The sequence below is a fragment of the Theropithecus gelada genome, chromosome 4 (genome assembly GCF_003255815.1).
Source record: "Theropithecus gelada isolate Dixy chromosome 4, Tgel_1.0, whole genome shotgun sequence".
NCBI lineage: Eukaryota > Metazoa > Chordata > Mammalia > Primates > Cercopithecidae > Theropithecus > Theropithecus gelada.
In genome coordinates this window covers 69,522,859-69,546,510 of record NC_037671.1, presented here as the reverse complement: position 1 = coordinate 69,546,510, position 23,652 = coordinate 69,522,859, and the positions used below count along the sequence as shown (strand labels likewise).

The following is a 23,652-nucleotide window of genomic DNA, read 5'->3' as shown; positions in this document are numbered from 1 at the left end:
CTGAAAAGTCAAGGTCATGCAAAGATAAGGAATTAGTCCCGATTAAATGAGTAAAGGAACATGAAAACTGAATTCAATGTGATCCTGAATTTGATCTTGGAAAAAGTTGTTATGCAAAACATTAGTAAGATGATTGGTAAAACTTAAATATGGGCCATACATTAAATATCAGTATTGTATCAATATAAAATTTTCTAAAGTAGATCAGTGTATTGGTTAACTAAGAGAATGTCCTTATTCTTAGGATATATATGCTGAAGTACTTAATCATAAAAGAATACTACGTCTATAATTATCATATTGCTCAGGAAAAACAATGTAAGTATATATGTATGCATATTTACATGTGTATCTACCTACAAAAAAGAGGCAACGATAAAGCAAATGTGCCAAAATGCTGATTTGTGATTCTGATGAAAATTATATAGAAGTACTCTGCATTACCTTTTTTTTTTTTTCTTTTTTTGAGATGGAGTTTCACTCTTGTTGCCCAGGCTGGAGTACAGTGGTGTAATCTCAGCTCACTGCAACCTCCACCTCCACCACTGCCTCAGCCTCCCAAGTAGCTGGGACTACAGGCACTTGCCACCATACCTGGATACTTTCTGTATTTTTAGTAGAGATGGGGTTTCACCATGTTGGCCAGGCTGGTCTTGAACTCCTGACCTCAGGTGATCCACCTGCTGTGGCCTCCGAAAGTGCCGGGATTCCAGGTGTGAGCCACCACTCCCGGCCAACTTTTTAAAGTCTTCTGTAAGTTTCTGATTATACTTTAGAAGCTTTACAGTTTTGCCTTTCACATTTAAATCTTCAATCCACTTGGAACTGAATTTTATTTAATATTTACCACATGGATACTCAATTGTCTCAAACATCATTTATCGAAAAATCTCACTGATCCACATATGTTATGTCAAAAAATGGCTATGTCCATGTCTGGCCTTTCTCTTAGTTTCCTTCTATTCTAAAATTAGGACCTCCAGTTCATTAAAAAACAATATAAAATCAATGAAAACAATAAACCATGAATGAGAGAGGGTCTATTAGTAAAAACACATAACAAAGGACACAGAAAAGTATTAGAAATAAAGAAGAAAAAAGTAATCTTATTAGAAATGGACAAAAGATTAGAATAGGCACTTCATATGGGGCAAACCTGCATAACCAATAATCACACAAAGCAGTGCTCAACCACATGGGTAATCAGAGAAATGCAAATTAAAGCCTCAATAATATACCATTTCACATCTATCAGTTTGGCAAAATTTAAAAAGCTTGCCAGTATCAAGAATTGGAGAGTATGTGGAGTAACAAACTGTGCTGGTGGGAGTAAAAATTGGTACAACTCTGAAAACTGTCACATTAGCTAGTAAAACTGAAGTTCTGCATACCCTATGACTCAGCAATTTCCCTCACAGGTAAGTATTTCAGATGAACTGGTATGCCAGGACGTATACACAAGAATGTTCATAGCAGTTTGGTTTGTAATAGCTACTACAAGTTAGAAGTAATCCAAGTATCTATCAACAGTAGAACAGATAAACAAATGTGGATATATTCAAATGGAGATATATTACAGCAATGATAATGAACAATCTACAGGTACTGTCAAAAAAGATGGATTAATCTTCTAATGTCTTGAGTGAAAAAGCAAGATACAGAAGAACACTACTGTACAATTTCATCTATATAGAATTCAATAACAGGTGGAAACAACCTCCACTATTTAACATGCATACATAGATAATAAAACTAAAAGAGAAGGAACTCATCATCTACAAAAGACAGGATAGTGATTACTTCTAAGTATTAGGAAGGGTATAGTAAGTGGAAAAGACACAGAGCAAATATCTGTAGTATTGAGAGTATTCTACTTCTCGATCTGCATAATAACTGAAAGGGTGTATGCTTTTAATTATTTGATAAAATGTGCCTGTTGTATGCATTTTCTGACTTTGACTATATGTTATGTTTTATAATTAAGAAAGTTTTTTTAAAAAAGGAAAAGAAATTAATGATGTTTGGAGGAACTCCTAGTATGTAAGGTAAAATCAGGGTGCATGCAGAGTATATAAGGAAAAAAGATGGAAAGATAGTTATTTAACATGTAAAATCTCTTTAGATGCTATACAATAAAATTGCATAGAAATTCCTGCATAATGTCCATACTAGGTCTATAGCTAACATACATGTGTAATGTTTGGACTGCCCCCTCCATCTTGCCAAGTTTATAATACACATTCCTTTATTAGGTCAGTGATACAGAGAAAAAGGGAAGGAAAAGGAGAAGAGGAAGACTAAGTTTGAGATAGCTCTCTAGTTCCTGATTCCTGTCCCTAATGAAGCTTGGCTATTAATTCCTATTCTTAGGTTCCAGGGGCTATTCTGTATCATATATTTTCCTATTTTACTTACTTTTAGGTGGTTTTTCTTAGCAGCAGAGATTGTGATTCAAACAGGTCATATGCTTAACTGTATTGTTCCATTCTATTATTAATTTTGGAAGTCAAACAATAACATTATGATAAATGTCTTCTGATTTATCAATATATAGGTAAAAATCAGGTTTGTTTTCATAAAAATTTTCTAAAGGTAAATAATACTCATTAAAATGCTCTAAAATCACTTCTCTTTAACTTACCCTCAAAGTATGGTGCTCTTGTGCTAATAATATTCTTAGTTCTTCGTGTAGTGTTATAACTTCCAGAAACTGTCCCCATAAAGCCATCAAAAGTGAGCAAAGTTGTGCAAGATTCATATTGATAAGTTCTGCCAGTTCATCAGGATTCTCTATTTTCTGAAATTAAAAGAAAAAAAATTTCACTGTTTCCCGAGATTTAATATAACATACTTAAATATGTTACTGAGAATATTAATACAAAGGCAAATTTGCGATTTAAAAAAAGAAATGTGCATTTGTATGTGCATGCACATGTGTGTAAAGAGAGAAAGATCAATTGACAATGGTTTTTCAATTACCTGATAGTTACTGAAGCCATTTTCAACAACTTAACCAATATTTCAATATCTAAGATGTCTTGTTAACTGAAATAATGTCAATTGTAAACTAAAATGACAAATTAGGATGCTATAGAGAATGATCAGGTTCTAACATCAAAATATTGGGAATTTTAAACACAGTATTCAAATAATGATGAGAGTTATAATTTTTTTGAAAGGTAATATATTCTTAAGATTTTTCCTCAACCAGCTAAGAAAAATACTTAAAATATCTATGACTCCTTAGAAAAAATTGAGATACTTTCTGAAGTAGTCCTTTTCTCTTACTCCTATGTTCTTAGGTTCTACTTCACTTGTGAGTAATCCTTTTACAGAGTTGTCAAACACTTATTTTTTTTTTCATTTCTAACAGTTCACTCACTTGCTATTTACTGAACACATTTTAAATGCTAATGGCCTAGATTCTAGAGATACAAAGATTAATATGAGAAGTTCACGGTCTAGTGAGGAGAGAAAAGCAGGTAAACAAACTATTATAAAATATTGTTATTAGGACATGATCGGAAGATGGCCGAACAGGAATAGCTCCAGTCTGCAGCTCCCAGTGATACCAATGCAGAAGGTGGGTGATTTCTGCATTTTCAACTGAGGTACCCTGTTCATCTCATTGGGACTGGTTAGGCAGTGAGTCCAACCCACAGAGGGTGAGTAGAAGTAGGGTGGGGCGTTGCTTCACCTGGGAAGTACCAGAAGCCAGGGAACCTCCCTCCCCCAGCCAAGGAAAGCCATGAGGGCTGTGCTACCCAGCCAGATCACTATGCTTTTCCCGCAGTTTTTGCAATCTGCAGATCAGGAGGTTCCCTCATGTGCCTACACCACCAGGACCCTGGGTTACAAGCACAAAAGTGGGCAGTTGTTTGGGCAGACACTGAGCTAGCTGAAGGAGTTTTTTTCATACCCCAGTGGTGCCTGGAACCCCAGCAAGACAGAACCGTTCACTCCCCCGCAAAGGAGGCTGAAGCCAGGGAGCCAGGTGGTCTCGCTCAGCGGGTCCCACTCCCACCGAGCCCAGCAAGCTAGGAATCAATGGCTTGAAATTCTCGCTGCCAGCACAGCAGTCCGAAGTCAACTGGGGAAGATCAAGCTTGGTAAGGGAGGGGCATCTGTTATTACTGAGGCTTTAGTAGGTGGCTTTCCACTGACAGTGCTAAGGAGGCTGGAAGGTTTAGACCGGGTAGAACTCATCACAGCGCGGCAAAGCAGCTGTGGCCAGACTGCTTCTCTAGATTCCTCCTCACTGAGCAGGGCATCATTGAAGAAAGGGTAACAGCCCCAGTCAGCGGCTTACAGATAAACTCCTATCTCCCTGGGAGAGAGCCCCTAGGGGAAGGGACAGCTGTGGGTGAGGCTTCAGCGGATTTAATCGTTCCTGCCTGCTGGCTCTGAAGAGAGCAGCTGATCCTGCCTGACAAGAGGGATTCTCCAAGCACAGTGCACCAGCTCTGAAAGTGACAGGGAGAATGGAACCAAGATGGAAAACACACTTCAGGATATTATCCAGGAGAACTTCCCTAACCTAGCATGACAGGCCAATATTCAAACTCAGGAAATACAGAGAACACCACTAAGATTCTCCTCAGGAAGAGCAACCCCAAGAACACATAATCTTCAGATTCTCCAAGGTTGAAATCAAGGAAAAAATGCTAAGGGCAGCCAGAGAGAAAGATCAGGTTACTACAAAGGGAAGCCCATCAGAATAATAGCAGAGCTCTCTGCAGAAACCCTATATGCCAGAAGAGAGTGGGGGCCGATATTCAACATTATCAAAAGAAAAGCATTTTCAACCCAGAATTTCATATCCAACCAAAAAGCTTCATAAGTGAAGGAAAAATAAAATCCTTTACAGACAAGGAAATGCTGAGGGATTTTGTCATCAGGCCTGTCTTACAAGAGCTCCTGAAGGAAGCAATAAGTATGTAAAGGAAAACCAGTACCAGCCACTGTAAAAACACACCAAAATATAAAGACCAATGACACTATAAAGAAACTGCATTGACTAATGGGCAAAATAACCAGCTAGTATCATGATGACAAGATCAAATTAATAGGTAACAATATTAACCTTAAATGTAAATAGACTAAATGCTACAATTAAAAATACAGACTGGCAAATTGGATAAAGAGTCAAGACCCATTGGTGGGCTGTATTCAGGAGACCCATCTCATGTGCAAAGACACATATAGGCTCAAAATAAAGGGATGGAGGAATATTCACCAAGCAAGTGGAAAGCAAAAGGAAAAAAAAAAAAAAGAAAGAAAAGAAAAAGAAAAAAAAAGCAGGGGATGCAATCCTAGTCTCTGATAAAACAGATTGTAAACCAACAAAGATGAAAAAAAAAGACAAAGAAGGGCATAAAGGTAAAGGGATAAATTCAACAAGAGCTAACTATCCAAAATATATATGCATCTAATACAAGAGAACCCAGATTCATAAAGCAAGTTATTAGAGACCTACAAAGAGACTTAGACTCCCACACAATAATAGTAGGAGTCTTTAACATCCCACTGTCATTATTAGACAGATCAACGAGACAGGCAATCAACAAGGATATTCAGGACTTGAACTCAGCTCTGGACCAGGTGGACCTAGTAGACATCTACAGAACTCTTCACCCCAAATGAATAGAATATACATTCTTCTCAGTGCCACATAGCACTAAAATCGATTACATAATTGGAAGTAAAACACCCCTCAGCAACTGCAAAAGAATGGAAATCATAATAAACAGTCTCTCAGACCACAGTGTAATCAAATTATAACTCAGGATTAAGAAACTCACTCAAAGCTGTAGAACTACGTGGAAACTGAACAACCTGCTCCTGAATGACTACTGGGTAAATAACGAAATTAAGGTAGAAATAAAGAAGTTCTTTGAAACCAATGAGAACAAAGATACAATGTACCAGAATCTCTGGGACACAGCAAAAGCAATGTTAACAGGGAAATTTACAGCACTAAATGCCCACATCAGAAAGTTGAAAAGATCTAAAATCGACACCATAACATCACAATTAAAAGAATTATAGAAGCAAGAGCAAACAAATTCAAAAGCTAGCAGAAGACAAGAAATAACTAAAATCAGAGCAGAACTGAAGGAGACAGAGACATGAAAAACCTTAAAAAAAAAAAAATCAATGAATCCAGGAACTGGTGTTTTTGAAAAGATAAACAAAATAGGTAGACCACTAGCCAGACTAATAAAGAAGAAAAGAGAGAAGAAACAAATAGACACAAAAAATGATAAAGGGGTATCACTACTGACCCCACAGAAATACAAACTAACATCAGAGAATACTATAAACACCTCTACACAAACAAACTAGAAAATTTGGAAGAAATGGATAAATTCCTGGACACGTACACCCTCCCAAGAGTAAACCAGGAAGATGCTGAATCCCTGAACAGGCCAATAACAAGGTCGGAAATTGAGGCAGTAATTAATAGCCTACCAACCAAAAAAACTCCAGGACCAGATGGATTCACAGCCAAATTCTACCAGAGGTACAAAGAAGGGCTAGTACTGAATTCCTTCTGAAACTATTCCAAACAATGGAAAAGTAAGGACTCCTGCCTAACTCATTTTATGAGACCAGCATCATCCTGATACCAAAACCTGGCACAGACACAACAAAAAAAAGAAAATTTCAGGCCAATATCTCTGATGAACATCAATGAGAAAATCCTCAATAAAACACTGGCAAAGCTAATCCAGCAGCACATCAAAAAGATTATCCACCACAATCAAGTCGGCTTCATCCCTGGGATGCAAGGCTGGTTCAACATATGCAAATCAATAAATGTAATCCATAAACCACATGATTATCTCAATAGATGCAGAAAAGGCCTTTGCTAAAATTTAACATCCCTTCATGTTAAAAACTCTCAATAAAGTAGGTATTGATGGAACATATCTCAAAATAATAAGAGCTATTTATGACAAACCTACAGCCAATATCATACTGAATGGGCAAAAGGGGGAAGCATTCCCTGTGAAAACCAGCACAAGACAGAATGCCCTCTCTCACACCTCCTATTCAACATAGTACTGGAAGTTCTAGCCAGGGCAATCAGGCAAGAAAAAGAAATAAAAGGTATTCAAATAGGAAGATAAATTGTTTGTCTCTGTTTGAAGATGACATGATTGTCTATTTAGAAAACCCCATCGTCTCAGCCCAAAATCTCCTTAAGCTGATAAGCAGCTTCAGCAAAGTTTCAGGACACAAAATCAATATGCAAATATCACAAGCATTCCTATACACCAATAATAGACAGACAGCCAAGTCATGAGTGAATTGCCATTCACAATTGCTACCAAGAGAATAAAAAACCTAGGAATGCAACTTACAGGGGATGTGAAGGACCTCTTCAAGGAGAACTACAAACCACTGCTCGAGGAAATAAGAGGACACAAACAAATGGAAAAACATTCCACGCTCATGGATAGGAGGAATCAATATTCTGTCTATACTGCCCAAAGTAATGTATAGATTCAATGCTATCCCCATCAAGCCACCATTGACTTTCTTCACAGAATTAGAAAAAACTACTTTAAATTTCATATGGAACCAAAAAACAGCCCATATAGCCAAGACAATCCTAAGCAAAAAGAACAAAGCTGGAGGCATACCACCACCAGACTTCAAACTATACTACAAGTCTACAGTAACCAAAACAGCATGTTACTGGTACCAAAACAGATACATAGACCAATGGAACAGAACAGAGGCCTCAGAAATATCACCATACATCTACAACCATCTGATCTTTGACAAACCTGACAAAAAGAAAAAAAAAAAAAAAAGCAATGGGGAAAGGATTCCCTATTTAATATATGGTGTTGGGAAAATTGGCTAGCCATACGCAGAAAACTGAGACTGGACCCCCTTCCTTACACCTTGTACAAAATTAACTCAAGATGGATTAAATACTTAAATATAAGACCTAAAACCATAAAAACCCTACAAGAAAACCTAGGCAATGCCATTCAGGACATAGGCATGATGGGCAAAGACTTCATGACTAAAACACCAAAAGCAATGGCAACAAAAGCCAAAATTGACAAATGACATCTAATTAAACTAAAGAGCTTCTACACGGCAAAAGAAACTCTCATCAGAGTGAACAGACAACCTACAGAATGGGAGAAAATTTTTGCAATCTATCCATCTGACAAAGGGCTCATATACAGAATCTACAAGGAACTTAAACAAATTTACAAGAAAAAAACAACCCCACTGAAAAGTGGACGAAGGATATGAACAGACACTTCTCAAAAGAAGACATTTATGCGGCCAACAAACATACGAAAAAAAAGCTTATCATCACTGGTCATTAGAGAAATGCAAATCAAAACCACAATGAGATACCATCTCATACCAGTTAGAATGGCCGTCATTAAAAAGTCAGGAAACAACCAATGCTGGAGAGGATGTGCAGAAATAGAAAGGCTTTTAAACTACTGGTGGGAGTGTAAATTAGTTCAACCATTGTGGAAGACAGTGTAGCGATTCCTCAAGGATCTAGAACCAGAAATATCACTTGACCCCGCAATTCCATTACCGGGTATATACCCAAACGATTATAAATCATGCTACTGTAAAGATACATGCACACGTATGTTTATTGCAGCACTATTCACAATAGCGAAGACCTGTAACCAACCCAAATGCCCATCAATAATAGAGTGGGTAAAGAAAATGTGGCACACATATACCATAGAATACTATGCGGCCATAAAAAAGGATGAGTTCATGTCCTTTGCAGGAACATGGATAAAGCTGGAAACCATCATTCTCAGCAAACTGACACAGGAACAGAAAACCAAACACCGCATGTTCTCACTCATAAGTGGGAGTTGTACAATGAGAACACATGGACACAGGGCGGGGAACATCATACACCAGGGCCTGTCAGGGAGTGAGGGGCTAGGGGAAAGATAGCATTAGGAAAAATACCTAATGTAGATGTCGGGTTGATGGGCGTGCAAACCACCATGGCACGTGTATACCTATGTAACGAACCTGCACTTTCTGCACATGTATCCCAGAACTTAAAAGTATAATTAAAACAAAATAAAATAAAAATAAATTTCTGTGTGTGTGTATGTGTGTGTGTATCCCCAAAGGCTGCTTATCACATATGGTACCGCTACTCTCAGTTTATTTTTATTTCTTTTTAAAGTCTGCAGTTCAGCAGGCTTTTCTTCCCCCACTCAAATCACACTTTCATTTACCTTGCCTAACTCAGAGAAGACGCTAAACAAAAATTAAACAAAATTAGTAAGAAGAGGAGGAATTATGATCATGTCCTATTCACTTTTGTGACTCTAGTTACTCGTACATAGTAGTAACTCAATAAATATTTACTGAGTGAATAAGTGAATGAGAAGTTATAGTTTTCAGATTAAAAAAAACTTCCAGAATTTATAAAAAACATTTGTATGTTTACAGAATTTATGGAAAATGTTTACATTTCTATGAAAAAGAGCTCCCATAATTTATGGAAAAGGTTTATAAATACCAGAAGCTGGAATGGAAGCTAAGAGTCAAGATATAATGAATAAAGATTCATCAACATATGATGAATTTCCTGCTGTGTTTTTTCCCGAGATGGTTTTACAAATGTAGCACAAATGAAGCTAACAAGTTTTTCATGTCTCTTTTAAGAATATGGACTTTAAAATATAAGCTGAAACTTGCAGTATTATTGTTCCCAAGGAGACTTTTAATGGAGTTTAGAAAAAGAAGAGTTGGATAAGTAACTGAGAGTAATTAAATAGCATTGTATAAGATATGAAACACTTCACTTAGCATGGTCTATACAAAAGTAGAAACAATTTTCTGGCCTTTAACCCAGGCAAATAAATAAATAAATAAATAAATAAATAAAGTACACAACTCTCTTTTTATTTTTCCTGAGAGCAAGGTTATCTAGATACCTAGTACTTATTAATTTTACTCCCTAGGGATCATGATACTGCAGTTCTGAAAAACTTTAGTACTCTCATTGTTGGAAAAGCATCCCTGAAGCATAGATAAATTATTTCTCTGGTTTTCATAAATCTCTTGTAATAAATACCAAAATAAATAATAATAAAATTTTTTATATTAACAAAGGAAATTAGAATTAAGTTTGGCATGATCTTTTATATATATAAATGTAGGAATAAGACTTTACATTTGTATATTTTTCTTTTCTTTTTTTAAACTTGAGACAGGGTCTCATTACATGGCCCAGGCTGGAGTGCAGTGGCTATTCAAAGGTATGAATACAGTCTCAACTCCTGCACTCAGGCAGTACTCCCACCTCAGTCTCCTGAGTAGGTGGGACTACAGGTGTGTGCCACTGTGTCTGGCTACATTTGCGTTTTTTTTCAAATCACATTATCTTATATATATATATTTTCCCATAACATTCACTGCTTGTTTGATTGCAAAATGCTGCTTTACTTAGAAAATATGAGAAAGCAAAAAAAGATGAAAAAAGTTCATTTTAGTGTACAGGCTTCAAGTTTTTTTCAATTATATACATAAAGCAAAAGCTAAAATAATATATAGTTTCATACAATTTTCACTGAATATAATACAGTATGAACATTTTTCCACTTCATCAAACATTTGTTAAAAACATCTTTTTATTTTATTTTATTTTTTTTTTTGAGACTGTTGGCCAGACTGGAGTGTAATGGAATGCTCTTGGCTCACTGCAACCTTTGCCTCCTGGGTTCAAGCGATTCTCCCTGCCTCAGTCTCCCAAGTAGCTGGGATTATAGATGCCCACCACCACACCCAGTTAATTTTTGTATTTTTAGTAGAGATGGGGTTTTGCCATGTTGGCCAGACTGGTCTCCAACTCTTGACCTCAGGTGATCCGCTCGCCTTGGCTTCCCTGGTTTACAGGTGTGAGCCACTGCGCCTGGCCAAAAACATCATTTTTAAGGCTGTATAAGTTAGATTACAAGTATCCCGTAATTTGTTTAACCATTCTACCACTGGGCATTTATTAAACAATTTTACAATATTATGAATCTTCACATGAACCTCTGTTTAGCTTTTGGTATACACTAAGAAGAGATATTTTTCTGGCTGTGGATACATACTGCCAATCTAATCCCTGAAAAAGATATACAAGGTATGAGAATTTGTATCTCACCACGTCTCAAGACACATTATAATATGTTACAGGTTGTTGATGTTAAAGTTTACGACATCCATTTACATACTGAAATTTAAATATGTATATCTAAAAAATTAATTAGCAATACATGGATACATATGTATTATTTTTAAACATTTAATATAGATGCATATAAAGAATAAAAATTCCCATTTACAAACTTTACTCTCCATGCCACTTTTTTTCTGTATTACTGTTAAAAGCTTGGAATATATATATCCTTTCAAATATTTCATATATAATCACATAAACACAATAAAATACACAAACAGCTTTTTAGTTCTTTTAACGTACTATACAAAATCATATTATTCATATTTTTCTTTTTTTTAATTAATATATCTTGAAGAGTTTTCAGCATGAAAACAGTATCTAGCATCATGAATTAATAAATATTTTCTGAATTAAATAATTCATGACAATTTCATAGAGATCCACCTAATGCTTTTAAATGGCTACATCAGAATTGATAATAATTAATGATGTAATTTCTTATATTTGTGCACATTTATATTTTTGTAGAACAGATTATTAAATAAAAACTGCTGTGCAGATTTAATAATTGTGCAACATGTAAGTGTTTTTAAAATACATCAATGGACTAATGTTAAAAAATATTGTGCCAGTTTATACCATCACCAACAGGGTATGCAGATACTAGTTTCACTACACTCTTGCAAAAAATGAAGATCAGTAGTCACTTTCATTCTTGCAAATTTCATAGGCAAAAAAAATAACCTATTAGAATTTGCATTCCCCTGGTTTCCAGTAAGAATGAGTATCATTTCAGGAGCTAAATTATTCTGCTAAGGACTCATTTGTACACTGCCTCATTGTATCCTTTTTTTTTTTTTTTTTTTTTAACAAGGGTGTTGTTTTAAAATTGATACTTGAGAGCATGTTATATATAGTGAGCACTGACCATTAGCCTGCTTTAAATATTGCAAATATTCTCTTCCAGTCTATTCTTTGCTTTCAAATTTATAGTATATTTTGTTACAAAGAAATTTCAAATCATCAATGTCTTATTTTGTCCCTTAGGTTTTTATTGGTCTTTAAAAAACCTTTTTAAAAATTGTCTGAGGGAGTCATTTCATATCCCAAGATCAGATTGTTTATATTTACATATGTATGTAATTTTTTTCTTCCTCATTTCTTTGGACACTTAACTCTTTAGTCCATTTAGAACTGTTGCTATAGCATGGCATGACGTTAACTTTACCACAATAGTTATAGACCCTGACATTACTGATATTTTATCATACACTTAGTTATTAAACATAATAGTGACTATTTTAGTGCTGTTTAATTCCACTGACTTGTCTTTTTATTCTTTTAGAGAAATCCTACCTTATTTCTTTTCATTACTGTTATTTTACATATATTTTAGTATCCAGTTGAGCAAGTCTTTCTTCATTTGTATTATTTTAAAATTACATTATTTTTTAAAAAGTTTTTCTTAGCCATCTTTACATTTCTTGAAAAGATTTTAAAAACAGGTTTAAATTTCCAGCGGGATTTTGGTTTGGACTCATTAAAATGATTGACCGGAGTAAAACTGATATATTTTAGTGATTATCTACAGGAGTATCATATGTATATTTATTCAAAATTTCTTTAATAGCTCAGTGAAACACTGCAGATGTTTTCATATTAACCGCACACATCTTAAGATTGTTTAATGTTCTTTTGAGCAATTATCATAAGAACATTAGTGACTTTTTTAAAGAAAATATTTACCTTACTTGAACTGCAGAGAAAACCTCTAGGACAGTATACAAAACTTATGTATCCTGCATATGCATAATTTTCTTAGAATACCTTTTTGAATGGGTCTAGTCCTCATTCAAATTTACATACAAAAGTATATCCAAACCAAATACATATTTTCCTTTGATTCCCGCCTCTGATTTCTTCCATTAATGTAGCTGACCAAGAGTGAATGCATAGTAAAACATGCATTTAGTTAAAAACATTTAGTTTCTCAGAAAAAGAAAGGCAAATGTATCAATTTAATTGCAAGAGTGAACTGAAAAAATGATATGAGAAGCAAATTGATCTACTGAAATAAAACAAATTTTCATTTTTAAACAGTATCATTTTATAAACTTGTACAAGTGATGTTTTAAAAACGTGTCCAGAAATTATTTGAGTGAACAGAAGAAGATGTACAGCTTGATCAGTTAATTATCTTTGCTATTTCATTTATATGAAGAATAACATACTTTTTAAAAGGTAAGTTAACTTTATGCTGAAGCCAAATGAATTTTGACCAACTAAGTTGGTTCTACAATGGTTCTACAATGATCAACCACTTTATCTTCGCATTTTAGGAACTATAAATACTTTAAGTTTTCATAGACAAAATATCTAGAATAGGAAACAGAAACCACTCAAATAACTTGATGATGTGAATCAAAAAAATCCAAGTACCTTAACTTCTTCACATAGTTCAGTAAGTCGAGCTTCTACATCCATTTCCTCTGGAAGGAGTAAAGAGTAGAGGAAATATTTCAATGTTAGATATTTAATTTATATAAATAAAATTCCCATAACAACTGAAAATTAAGATGTATCTGGACTACATTCAATGAATTAAATTTCAAGGTAACATATTTTCATAAACATATTAATTATATAGGTAACGTGATTATTAAATTCTACATTCTGATAAATATCATTTTTCAGTTTTCACAAGAGTTAACACTGTCAAGGAAACTTAACTATATACATTAAGTAACTTGCACAACTGTGTTACAGAAAAGAGTAACTATATAATTAGATTTTACTGTACTTCATATTTTATAATTTCCAGTATGGCTTAGTATTTTGTGTTATACATACACATGCCTTGCTTTCTCGTTTTTTACAAAAGCTATTCCTAAAATGCTCAAGTAAAATCAATTTTTATAACTGAAACATTTAAAATATACCTGGGGTGTAGGCTATTTAATAAAAATGAATATCAAGATCCTTTAATAAAGTTAGTTCCTAATACATTTATTTTTCTATAAAATATTCTTAAACTGAGGCAAATATTTGCCATACAACTCTGATTTACTTAATATATGCTATAATCATCTACAAAGAGGTACACAGATTTACAATTAAAATGGTAATATTTACCTGGAAAAACAGAAACTAAAAAAATATAAAGATTTATTATTTATTTATTTTTGGCAGGGAGGAATTACACTAAGGTCTGAAATATCTTTACATACACATAATTTTTAAGTAGAAATCAAACAGGTCTTTTAAAAGAACTGTAACAGCATAGTTATAACCATACAAAATTCCCATAATCTTGTTGTGAAAGAGTTTAATTGATCCTTCTCACATAAAGGCAAGAACACATTCTGTAACATCCCTGAATTCACTCATCAGCTGACTAATTTGTAAGACAGACTGAATGTTTACTACATGATAAAAATGATAAACATTTAAATTTGTTAAAAAAAAGCAATCACAATTAATATGGTAAAACACAACCACAGTATAATTATTAAGAGTAGGGAGACAGCCAGATATGAGCAGCCAAGGGAGCCTCTGGGCAAAGAAGTCCTGGAGATGCTGCCCACTGACAGTAAAAAGGACGATGGCTATATTGGCTATACCTGGCCTTGTGGTTGGCCTCCTATGACCCTGAAGCATGTGCACTCCTCCAATAACTCACCCTAGAATAGTCTTTTGCTCATTACAATAGTAAAAAACACACCCCAAGGTGGAGATTTTAAATGCTAATAAGACAAGCAACATGTGTACTAGCATGTACAACTACAGAGCATGTATGCCCAAAGGGATTGCCTAAAACATGATTGCAAGTGACACCTCCTCATGCCCTTTCATGAATAATCATGTATTCTTCATAGAGTCCCCCAGCACTGGCTGCTGCTGGCTCACTCTCTCCAGAAGCTTGCTCTGCTTTATCTTTCAGAGTGCACTACTGTCTCTTTAAATAAATTCTGCTACATAACCCTTGCTGTGTGTCTCTTGGCTGAATTCTTCCTTCAACAAGAACCAAGGACACTGCACCCCTCCCGGTAACATAATGTGAACAACAAATACTCTGTTGTTAACTAAAAATCAATGGAACACATATATTTCATAACTCACAAAATATACAAGTAAAATTGTATTTAGATATTGATATATACCAAAAAATAGATCACTAATTTGGCCAACTTGTTGGTAACTAAAGAAATTTGCTATGATTTCACAAATCATTTCACTGTCAGATAAACCAGTGGCTTATCTGCATTAAAACCACCACTCCCATAGGCCAACATCTGTTTTCACATTACTCATGATCTTTTCCTGTGATAGAAAAAAATCAGGAAAATTAGTCTTAGAAATTACATATTCTACCCTCTGAGTTTTAAAAATTTGAAATAAGGTTTTGAGAGTTCTGACACATTTTTCTAATGTTTACATAGAAGAACCTAACTGCATAAATGGGTATGTTTGCATTATAACTAGTGAGAGCTACTTCAATGCAAACAATATCTTAAAGAATGTTTAAAAGCATAATTTAACTTTAAATCTTAGTCCTGAAAATAATTTCAAAATCACTTAGATTTTTAAGGGAGTTTAAAATCCTATTTTAATTATTTTTTCTTTTTAAAGTGACATATGTAACAGACCCTTGAGCAACACAGGTTTGATCTATGCAGATGCACTTATACACAAGTATTTTTCAATAAATATTTTGGAAAGAATATGAAACTTGTAAACTATGTAGCCTAGAAATATTGAAAAAATTAAGAAAGATGAATATGTCATGATTGCATAAAAACATGTAGATACTAGTCTTTTTATGTATTAATCAACTGTTTGAGTTATCAGTAAGGCTTTCAGTGAACAGTAGGTCATTAGTTGGTAAGTATTGGAGGAGTCAAAAGTTACAGGAATATTTTTAACTGTACAGGGGTCAGTGCCCCAATTCCGGTGTTATTCAAGGGTATACTGTATATACCCATTTATACAATTCTACAGAAATATATAGATGTTATTATCATAATATATTTTGGGGGGGGCTTGGCTCCTATTACTAATCCAAGGTTACAGTCTAGAGCATATCCTCCCATATTTTTCAAATATAATATACATATACACATATGAGTTTTGGAGTCACTGTTTTGTAAAAATAGGATTGTATTTTGCACACTTTTTTGCATCTTGCTTTTTTTCTCTCAGCATTACCCCACAGTATTCTGGTACCTAGCACTAAAGCACGTTTTAAGATGACTACACAATATTCTTTGATGTAGGTGCATCATGATTTATTCTGTATTCCACTCTTTGTCCAAATAATGGGCATTGATCTTTGTTTATACTGTTTTGCCGCTAAGAACAATACTGAAATAAACATGCTTGTAGCTATATCTTTACATACTAGCTAGTATGTTATTTCTATGATACAGGTGAACAGAAGTGGGGATACTAGGCCAAAGGGTACATGTATCTATTATTTATTTTCTAAATCTATCCATTAATTCAACAAATATTTATAACACAGCTCAGACAATGGCAATATGATGTTAGGTTTATGGATAAAAGATACCTCAACAAAAGTGTTTTAGTTTTGAATCAAGTATTTTTCTACCCAACCAAGATCTGGCCCATTTTTTTTTAATAGATCTTTTTACATTAAACTGCATTCTATAAAATTATTTAGAATACTCACATGTAAACTGATAGGCTGGCAATAAAAAAGTTTAAATTAGAAGTATATTTGAATTGCTTAAAAAATGCTAAAATGTCATAAATGGCCATAATTTCATACTATGTATTCTTTAATTTTACAGTAACTTTATATGAGAATATAATACTATGTTCCAAAAAGAATGACAATAAATTTTCAACTATTCTTTTTCCTTCCTGACCAGAAAAATCAGTTTCTCTTAACAGTCTTAGTGAAAATTAACATAACTCAAATATTTCTGAGTTAGTTTTCACCTGAGAAATGTTGAGAAAGATTTTGGCTTTTTAACTTCCTTCAGTTCATACCTCTGAAAATTGAGAAATAAATACTGATTTTATTTCACTCTTTGATTCCTACAGCTTTTCACAATCTTCTTAAAAAGTAATTGTGATGGTTTATTGAACACAAAGTGAAAACTTTTAATATACTTATAGATAATAAATTATTGCTATTCAAGAAAAGTCTAACTTATATATGAAAATGTATAATAAAATAATGAGATCAGAACATTTCCTTTACCATGTACAACATATCCAGATAGTGGTGATTTGATGTTATTTTGCTTTTTAAATGTAGAATAACAAAAAATAAATGAAAATTGACTGAAAAAAAAAAAAACCCAAAAAACCAAAAAATAACGACACAACCCAGATCCTGATAGGATATTTCTCTTCTCTATTCCTTTTTTTTTTTTTTTTTTTTTTTTGAGACGGAGTCTTGCTCTGTCGCCTAGGCTGGAGTGCAGTGGCCAGATCTCAGCTCACTGCAAGCTCCGCCTCCCGGGTTCACGCCATTCTCCTGCCTCAGCCTCCCGAGTAGTTGGGACTACAGGCGCCTGCCACCTCGCCCGGCTAGTTTTTTGTATTTTTTAGTAGAGACGGGGTTTCACCGTGTTAGCCAGGATGGTCTCGATCTCCCAACCTCGTGATCCGCCCGTCTCGGCCTCCCAAAGTGCTGGGATTACAGGCTTGAGCCACCGCGCCCGGCCTTTTTTTTTTTTTTGAGATTGAGTCTCACTCTGTTGCTCAGGCTGGAGTGCAGGAGGATGATCTTGGCTCACTGCAACCTTCACCTTCCGGGTTCAAGCAATTCTCCTGCCTCAGCCTCCCATCTCGTCTCTATTTCTGCAGTGCAGAAAACTAGGTTTAGTATTTTTTGAGGTGGAGTTTTGGTTTTGTGGCCCAGGCTGGAGTGAAATGGCACAATCTCGGCTCACTGCAACCTCTACTGCCCAGGTTTAAGCAATTCTCCTGCCTCAGCCTCCGAGTAGCTGGGATTACAGACATGCGCCACCAAACCTGGCTAATTTTGTATTTTTAGTAGAGATGGGGTTTCATCACGTTGGTCAGGCTAGTCTCGAACTTCTGACCTCACGTGATCCGCCCACCTCGGCCTCCCGAACTGCTGGGATTACAGGAGTGAGTCACCATACCCTGCCTGGTTTCCTTTTAAAACACATTTCATTATCACTAGGCCTAGCCAAATATAAAATAACAGCAAATTTAAGGCAATGTCATTAAACCAACAAATTGTAGTAATAATCATGGTTTTGAAAAAGTACTCTTCATAGAAACTTTTAAAAACACATGAAAAAAGCCAGAGAGTTTTGCATTTACCATTTCCAGACTTAAGTAAAAACTTCAATATTACAAATTAGGAAATTAACCAAAATTTATCTACAAACCAAACTGATTTTAAAGGTAAGTTCTTCAGAATGGTGGAAACATACTATATTATTAAATATATATTTATGAAATCTGATGCTAATTTAAAGCAAAATTTCATACTAATTAATTAATTAAAAGGGATCATTTACTTAAGCTATTTGTAAACGTACCTAGATGGTTGTCTTTCTGTGTTCGTGGCTGTTTTCTTCTGAGAAGACGCTCATATAGGAGCTGCATGTTGGCCTTGGCTAGTCATAAGGATTGCACACAGCACTAGTTACTATACTCCTTTTATAACAAAACTTACTAGAATTTTCCAGCTTGTTAATAATAGACTTAGTGTTTATCTGATAGTGCAGTTAGTTAATTAGCTTATCAAAATTACAAATGATGTACATTCGAGTATATATTTTTGGTTTTTTAATTTAAATGCATGTGTCGCTCAACATTTCATAATCCAATATGTTTTAATTTATTAGACTCAGAATTTTAGGTTGGCAGGGATCTCAGAGTTAACTCCCTGCTGTTACAAGTGTAGATACTGGGGTTCAGATAGGCTATGTGACTTGCCCAAACCTAATTCCAGAACTCCTGACTCTCATGTTCAGTAAGAGCTCCTTGCACCAAACCAATATTTAATTATATGTCATCAGAAAATGTACATCATTCATCTAGGAGAAAAGAGAAAGGCAAAAAAGCAGAAAGGAACTCAAGCATTATTTTAAAAGAGGGAACATATTTTAGAAAAGTTTTCAAAGCATAGTAAAGTTTAATAAGTTTAAATATATGCTTATTTGAAAACTCAATAAAAGTGGTAAAAAGGGAAATATTCTTTAATCAATAACTACTCTGTATCCACTTATTAAAACTGGTGAATATAGTGGTGTTTGGTCAACAGTACATTATAGAAATATATTAGTGTTCACAATTTTATTTTGCTAGAATAAAAATAAAAGACATTGACAGTTTAGAATATGTAACAAATACTCTTATTTTTAATAGTTAATAGTATTTTTAGATGTTTTCTTACAAGATGCAGTCAAGAATAAACTAAAATTCACAATAAAGAGAAAGGAAAATATAAACCGTAAAGTTTAAGAACAACACAATATATTACCAATATTTATTGAAGATGAATCTTGATTTTAAAAATCCCTAGAAAACTGTTAAGCTTTATGTTGATGCCTACACTTTTTCAAATAACAATGAAAACTGTATTGTGCTATTTCATTCATTCATTCAAGAAATGTTTTAAGTAAATCTATGTGTAAGGTACTAGTAATTTTATTTCTATCATATACTTATTTAAAACTGAAGTCTGGGTTTGCTTTAGAATTTTATTTTCTGATAAAATATTTTAAGCAAATAATTTGGAATAAAGTTGACAATCATTTTGTAATTAACTTCTGAAACTAAATATAAGGGCACTTTATTATGATACTTCCTATATTACATCTCTAAGCCCAAAGTAACATACATGACATAAAAGCCATCCTCACCAGAAAAAAGTTGAAAATCTTATGAATACATGATCATGCTGAAGTTAGACTGATAAATTAATAATAATTGCTAACACCGTCTAAGCCAGGGCTCCCCAACACCCAGGCTGTGGACTGGTACTCGTTTGTGGCCTGTTAGGAACCAGGCTGCACAGCAGGAAGTAAGCGGCAGGCAAGCAAGCACTACTTCCTAAGCTCTGCAGCGGCATTAGATTCTCATAGGAGCATGAACGCTATTGCGAACTGTGCATGTGAGGAATCTAGGTTGCATGTTCCTTATGAGAATTGAACTAATGCCTCATGATCTGAGGTGGAATAGTTTCATCCCAAAACAATCCCTTCCCCCAATCCGTGGAAAAATTGTCTTCCAGGAAACTGGTCCCTAGTGCCAAAAAGGTTGGGGACTGCTGGTTTAAGCTATTTGAAATAAATATTTGCCTTTAAAGAAAGAAACATTTTTATTTAATTACTAATTATAAATTTTACCAATAAACATACTTCCTTTTAAAGAGGATTTTTTTCTAAGTTAAAATGTGGTTCATATGTTTTTCATTTGTAAATATTACATGTTAAATCTACTTTAATATTATATGCAGATGGACATCTTCCTTATACAGGTATTTATAAGCCCATCTCATATATTAAAACCCCAAGAAGCCCCATTTTGCTGGGTGAATTTCTCCTTCCCATCCCAATGCTAAGCTGATTTCTTACTACTGTTGCTGTGAGAGAAGAGGGAAGAGGAGAAGTCAAAGTTCTTTAAAGGCAGGGACCTATTCTTTCCTCAGCACCTAGCACAGTAACTGACACAGGAGGTGCTCATTAAAAGCCCAAGGGAAGTACACCGTTAAGAAGTATTGTTCCTAGAGATCCTTTAAACCCTTTGTCTTTTGGATAATCTCACCTTTGATTCCTGGCACATGTACCATATCTGATTCCCTTCAATCTCCTTACCATGTGAATGGAAACCACTTTGTGTTTGTAGGCCCAAAGTAAGTAAGTGACAGAAATGGTTCCATATGTGCACTCTTGAACATAAGATAATGCCTTCTTGAATCTACTGTAGCATTCCACATCAAAACTATTAACACTTTTTTTTTTTTTTTTTTTTTTTGTAGAAATGACATTACACATGGATTTTAAGCTTTACATCACTACTTTTCATAACACTATTTTTCAGGCACATGATATTGTCCTTCATTAATATGGTAGTATAATAGTTTTGTGGTCTGGTCATTAAATCTAACTAAAATTTGTAATATAATTCTTCTACAAAAATGTTTTTGATTTCCAAACCACCACTAAAGATATTTGAAACATAATTTTCCATTAAGGATAAGTGATAGCCTAAATTAGCTCTATTCTATAAATGATTCATTTTCTTTTTTTTTTTTTTTTTTTTTTTGAGACGGAGTCTTGCTGTGTCGCCCAGGCTGGAGTACAGTGGTGCGATCTTGGCTCACTGCAAGCTCCACCTCCTGGGTTCACACCATTCTCCTGCCTCAGCCTCCCCAGTAGCTGGGACTACAGGCGCCCACCACCATGCCCGGCTAATTTTTTGTATTTTTAGTAGAGACGGGGTTTCACCGTGTTAGCCAGGATGGTCTCGATCTCCTGACCTCGTGCTCCACTCGCCTCGGCCTCCCAAAGTGCTGGGATTACAGGCGTGAGCCACCGCGCCCAGCTGATTCTTTCATTTTCAAAAGAGAACATTTTTAAAAATTTACATTTGAGGTAGTAGCTGTCTATAGAATTTTCCTAAGGGAAACAGGAATTCTAAGAACATAAAGTAACAAGGAAAATAGAGACTGTTTCAGAAAATAATGATCAGAAGATTATCTTTTCCATACTACCATTTTTGTTTTGAGAATGAATACATGGTCAAAAAAGAACAAATGTATTTTCCTATTGCTTATTTATGAAACCATTAGGATTACTGAATCAAGAATTCTAAACAGTCAATTTAGTGATATCTATGTCTAGTCAAGAAAGTGTGAGCTGAACTGACTGAATAATGGACTTAATCAATTAATTAAACTGGAATAGTTGCTGTTAGTGGCACAATAGCCAGCATTTTCTTACAGCTGAATTTAAGTGGGGTAGAAATTCTTACACTTTCTTGCAATTCCTGTGTAATCCAACACAATTAGTAGTCTGATTAGTCTCAAACCCAAGAACTATGTTCAGTAACAGTGACTACTTTAGGGAGTGCACTAGTATTGTTAAAAGACTGAAATCCGGCCGGGCGCGGTGGCTCAAGCCTGTAATCCCAGCACTTTGGGAGGCCGAGACGGGCGGATCACAAGGTCAGGAGATCGAGACCATCCTGGCTAACACGGTGAAACCCCGTCTCTACTAAAAAATACAAAAAACTAGCCGGGCGAGGTGGCGGGCGCCTGTAGTCCCAGCTACTTGGGAGGCTGAGGCAGGAGAATGGCGTAAACCTGGGAGGCGGAGCTTGCAGTGAGCTGAGATTCGGCCACTGCACTCCACCCTGGGCGACAGAGCAAGACTCCGTCTCAAAAAAAAAAAAAAAAAAAAAAAAAAAAGACTGAAATCCTTGAGGAACAAAGGAATAAAGAAAGAATACTGATTCTGTACATTTTAAAAGGCAATTTATGATTAAAAAACATAATTATAAAATATATTCTAAAAAGATTAAAATATATTTCTATAAGCTATTAGCCAATATTTGAAAATAAAAGCTAATAAAACTGACATAAAAAGTCTGAATAAGAACTTATTTTGCCAATCCCAATAATTTATCTTCTGTGAAATAATATATGTAAAAGCATTTTGCAAACTACAAATGGTATACAAAATCAAGGCAATATGATTTTTTATTATGTACTACAAATATATACAGGTACTACACTTTTGGATACAACCTGAAGCTTGATTTTTTTAAGCAATTTAAATGATTTTTAAAATGTTAAAAAAGTAAGTAATGTTGTTATTCCCTAAAACAATATGAAAGGAATTTGAGATCTGAGATAACTATTATAAAATCAAATGTAAACAAAAATGCCCTAAGTATCTACAATCTGATTAGACTGTAAAATATTTGGAAGTATGGATTTAATTTACCTTCCTATGATTCTGCAGATAATTACATTTGATTTCTAGCATGTTTTTGGGTTATATTTTAAGAGGAACAGTATATTGACATGTTTTTTTTAAAAGACTCGTTTCAAATTTAGCATGAAGCAGGTATTTTTTAGCATTCTGAAAAACATTTTTAAACTGCAAAAAGTGATTATCAAGGTAGAAAAAGATGGAATTGAGAGAGAAGTAAAGTGAAGCACACAAACACTGTAGTTTTAGTATAGAAAAACTATGGCAAAGCTGGTAGCTAGCAATATAAGAATGAAGAGAATGATTTGAACCGTAGGATAGGTCTCGCTACTTTTAACATACCCAGTTCTAGTTTCTGACAAGAGGGAATCTCTTCTGTTACCGTAATGAAGTAGCTGTGCAATCCCTTGAAGGCTAGCAGCAAAGTGGCACAAAGTGTATAATGAAAACGATAGGCATGATGTAGGAAGGAGTCTGCAATGATGAAGCTACAACCCTAAACAAGAAACAGAT

General features: G+C 34.6%; 1 protein-coding gene across 20 annotated transcripts in view; it reads right to left on the bottom strand.

Moving 5' to 3' along the window:
- Positions 1 to 23,652, bottom strand: part of FAM135A (family with sequence similarity 135 member A) — a 135,223-nt gene that overhangs the window by 58,050 nt on the left and 53,521 nt on the right. For 12 of the 20 annotated variants that reach the window (XM_025384026.1, XM_025384032.1, XM_025384041.1 and 9 more), the window contains 3 exons: positions 23,482 to 23,635; positions 13,631 to 13,680; positions 2,642 to 2,797 (listed from right to left, as the gene is read on the bottom strand). In XM_025384026.1, coding sequence (XP_025239811.1) covers positions 2,642 to 2,797; positions 13,631 to 13,680; positions 23,482 to 23,635 — 360 coding nt within the window. Of the gene's footprint in view, positions 1 to 2,641; positions 2,798 to 13,630; positions 13,681 to 18,735; positions 18,814 to 23,481; positions 23,636 to 23,652 lie in introns of all 20 variants that reach the window. The other 8 variants (XM_025384023.1, XM_025384030.1, XM_025384040.1 and 5 more) reach the window with 1 other exon arrangement.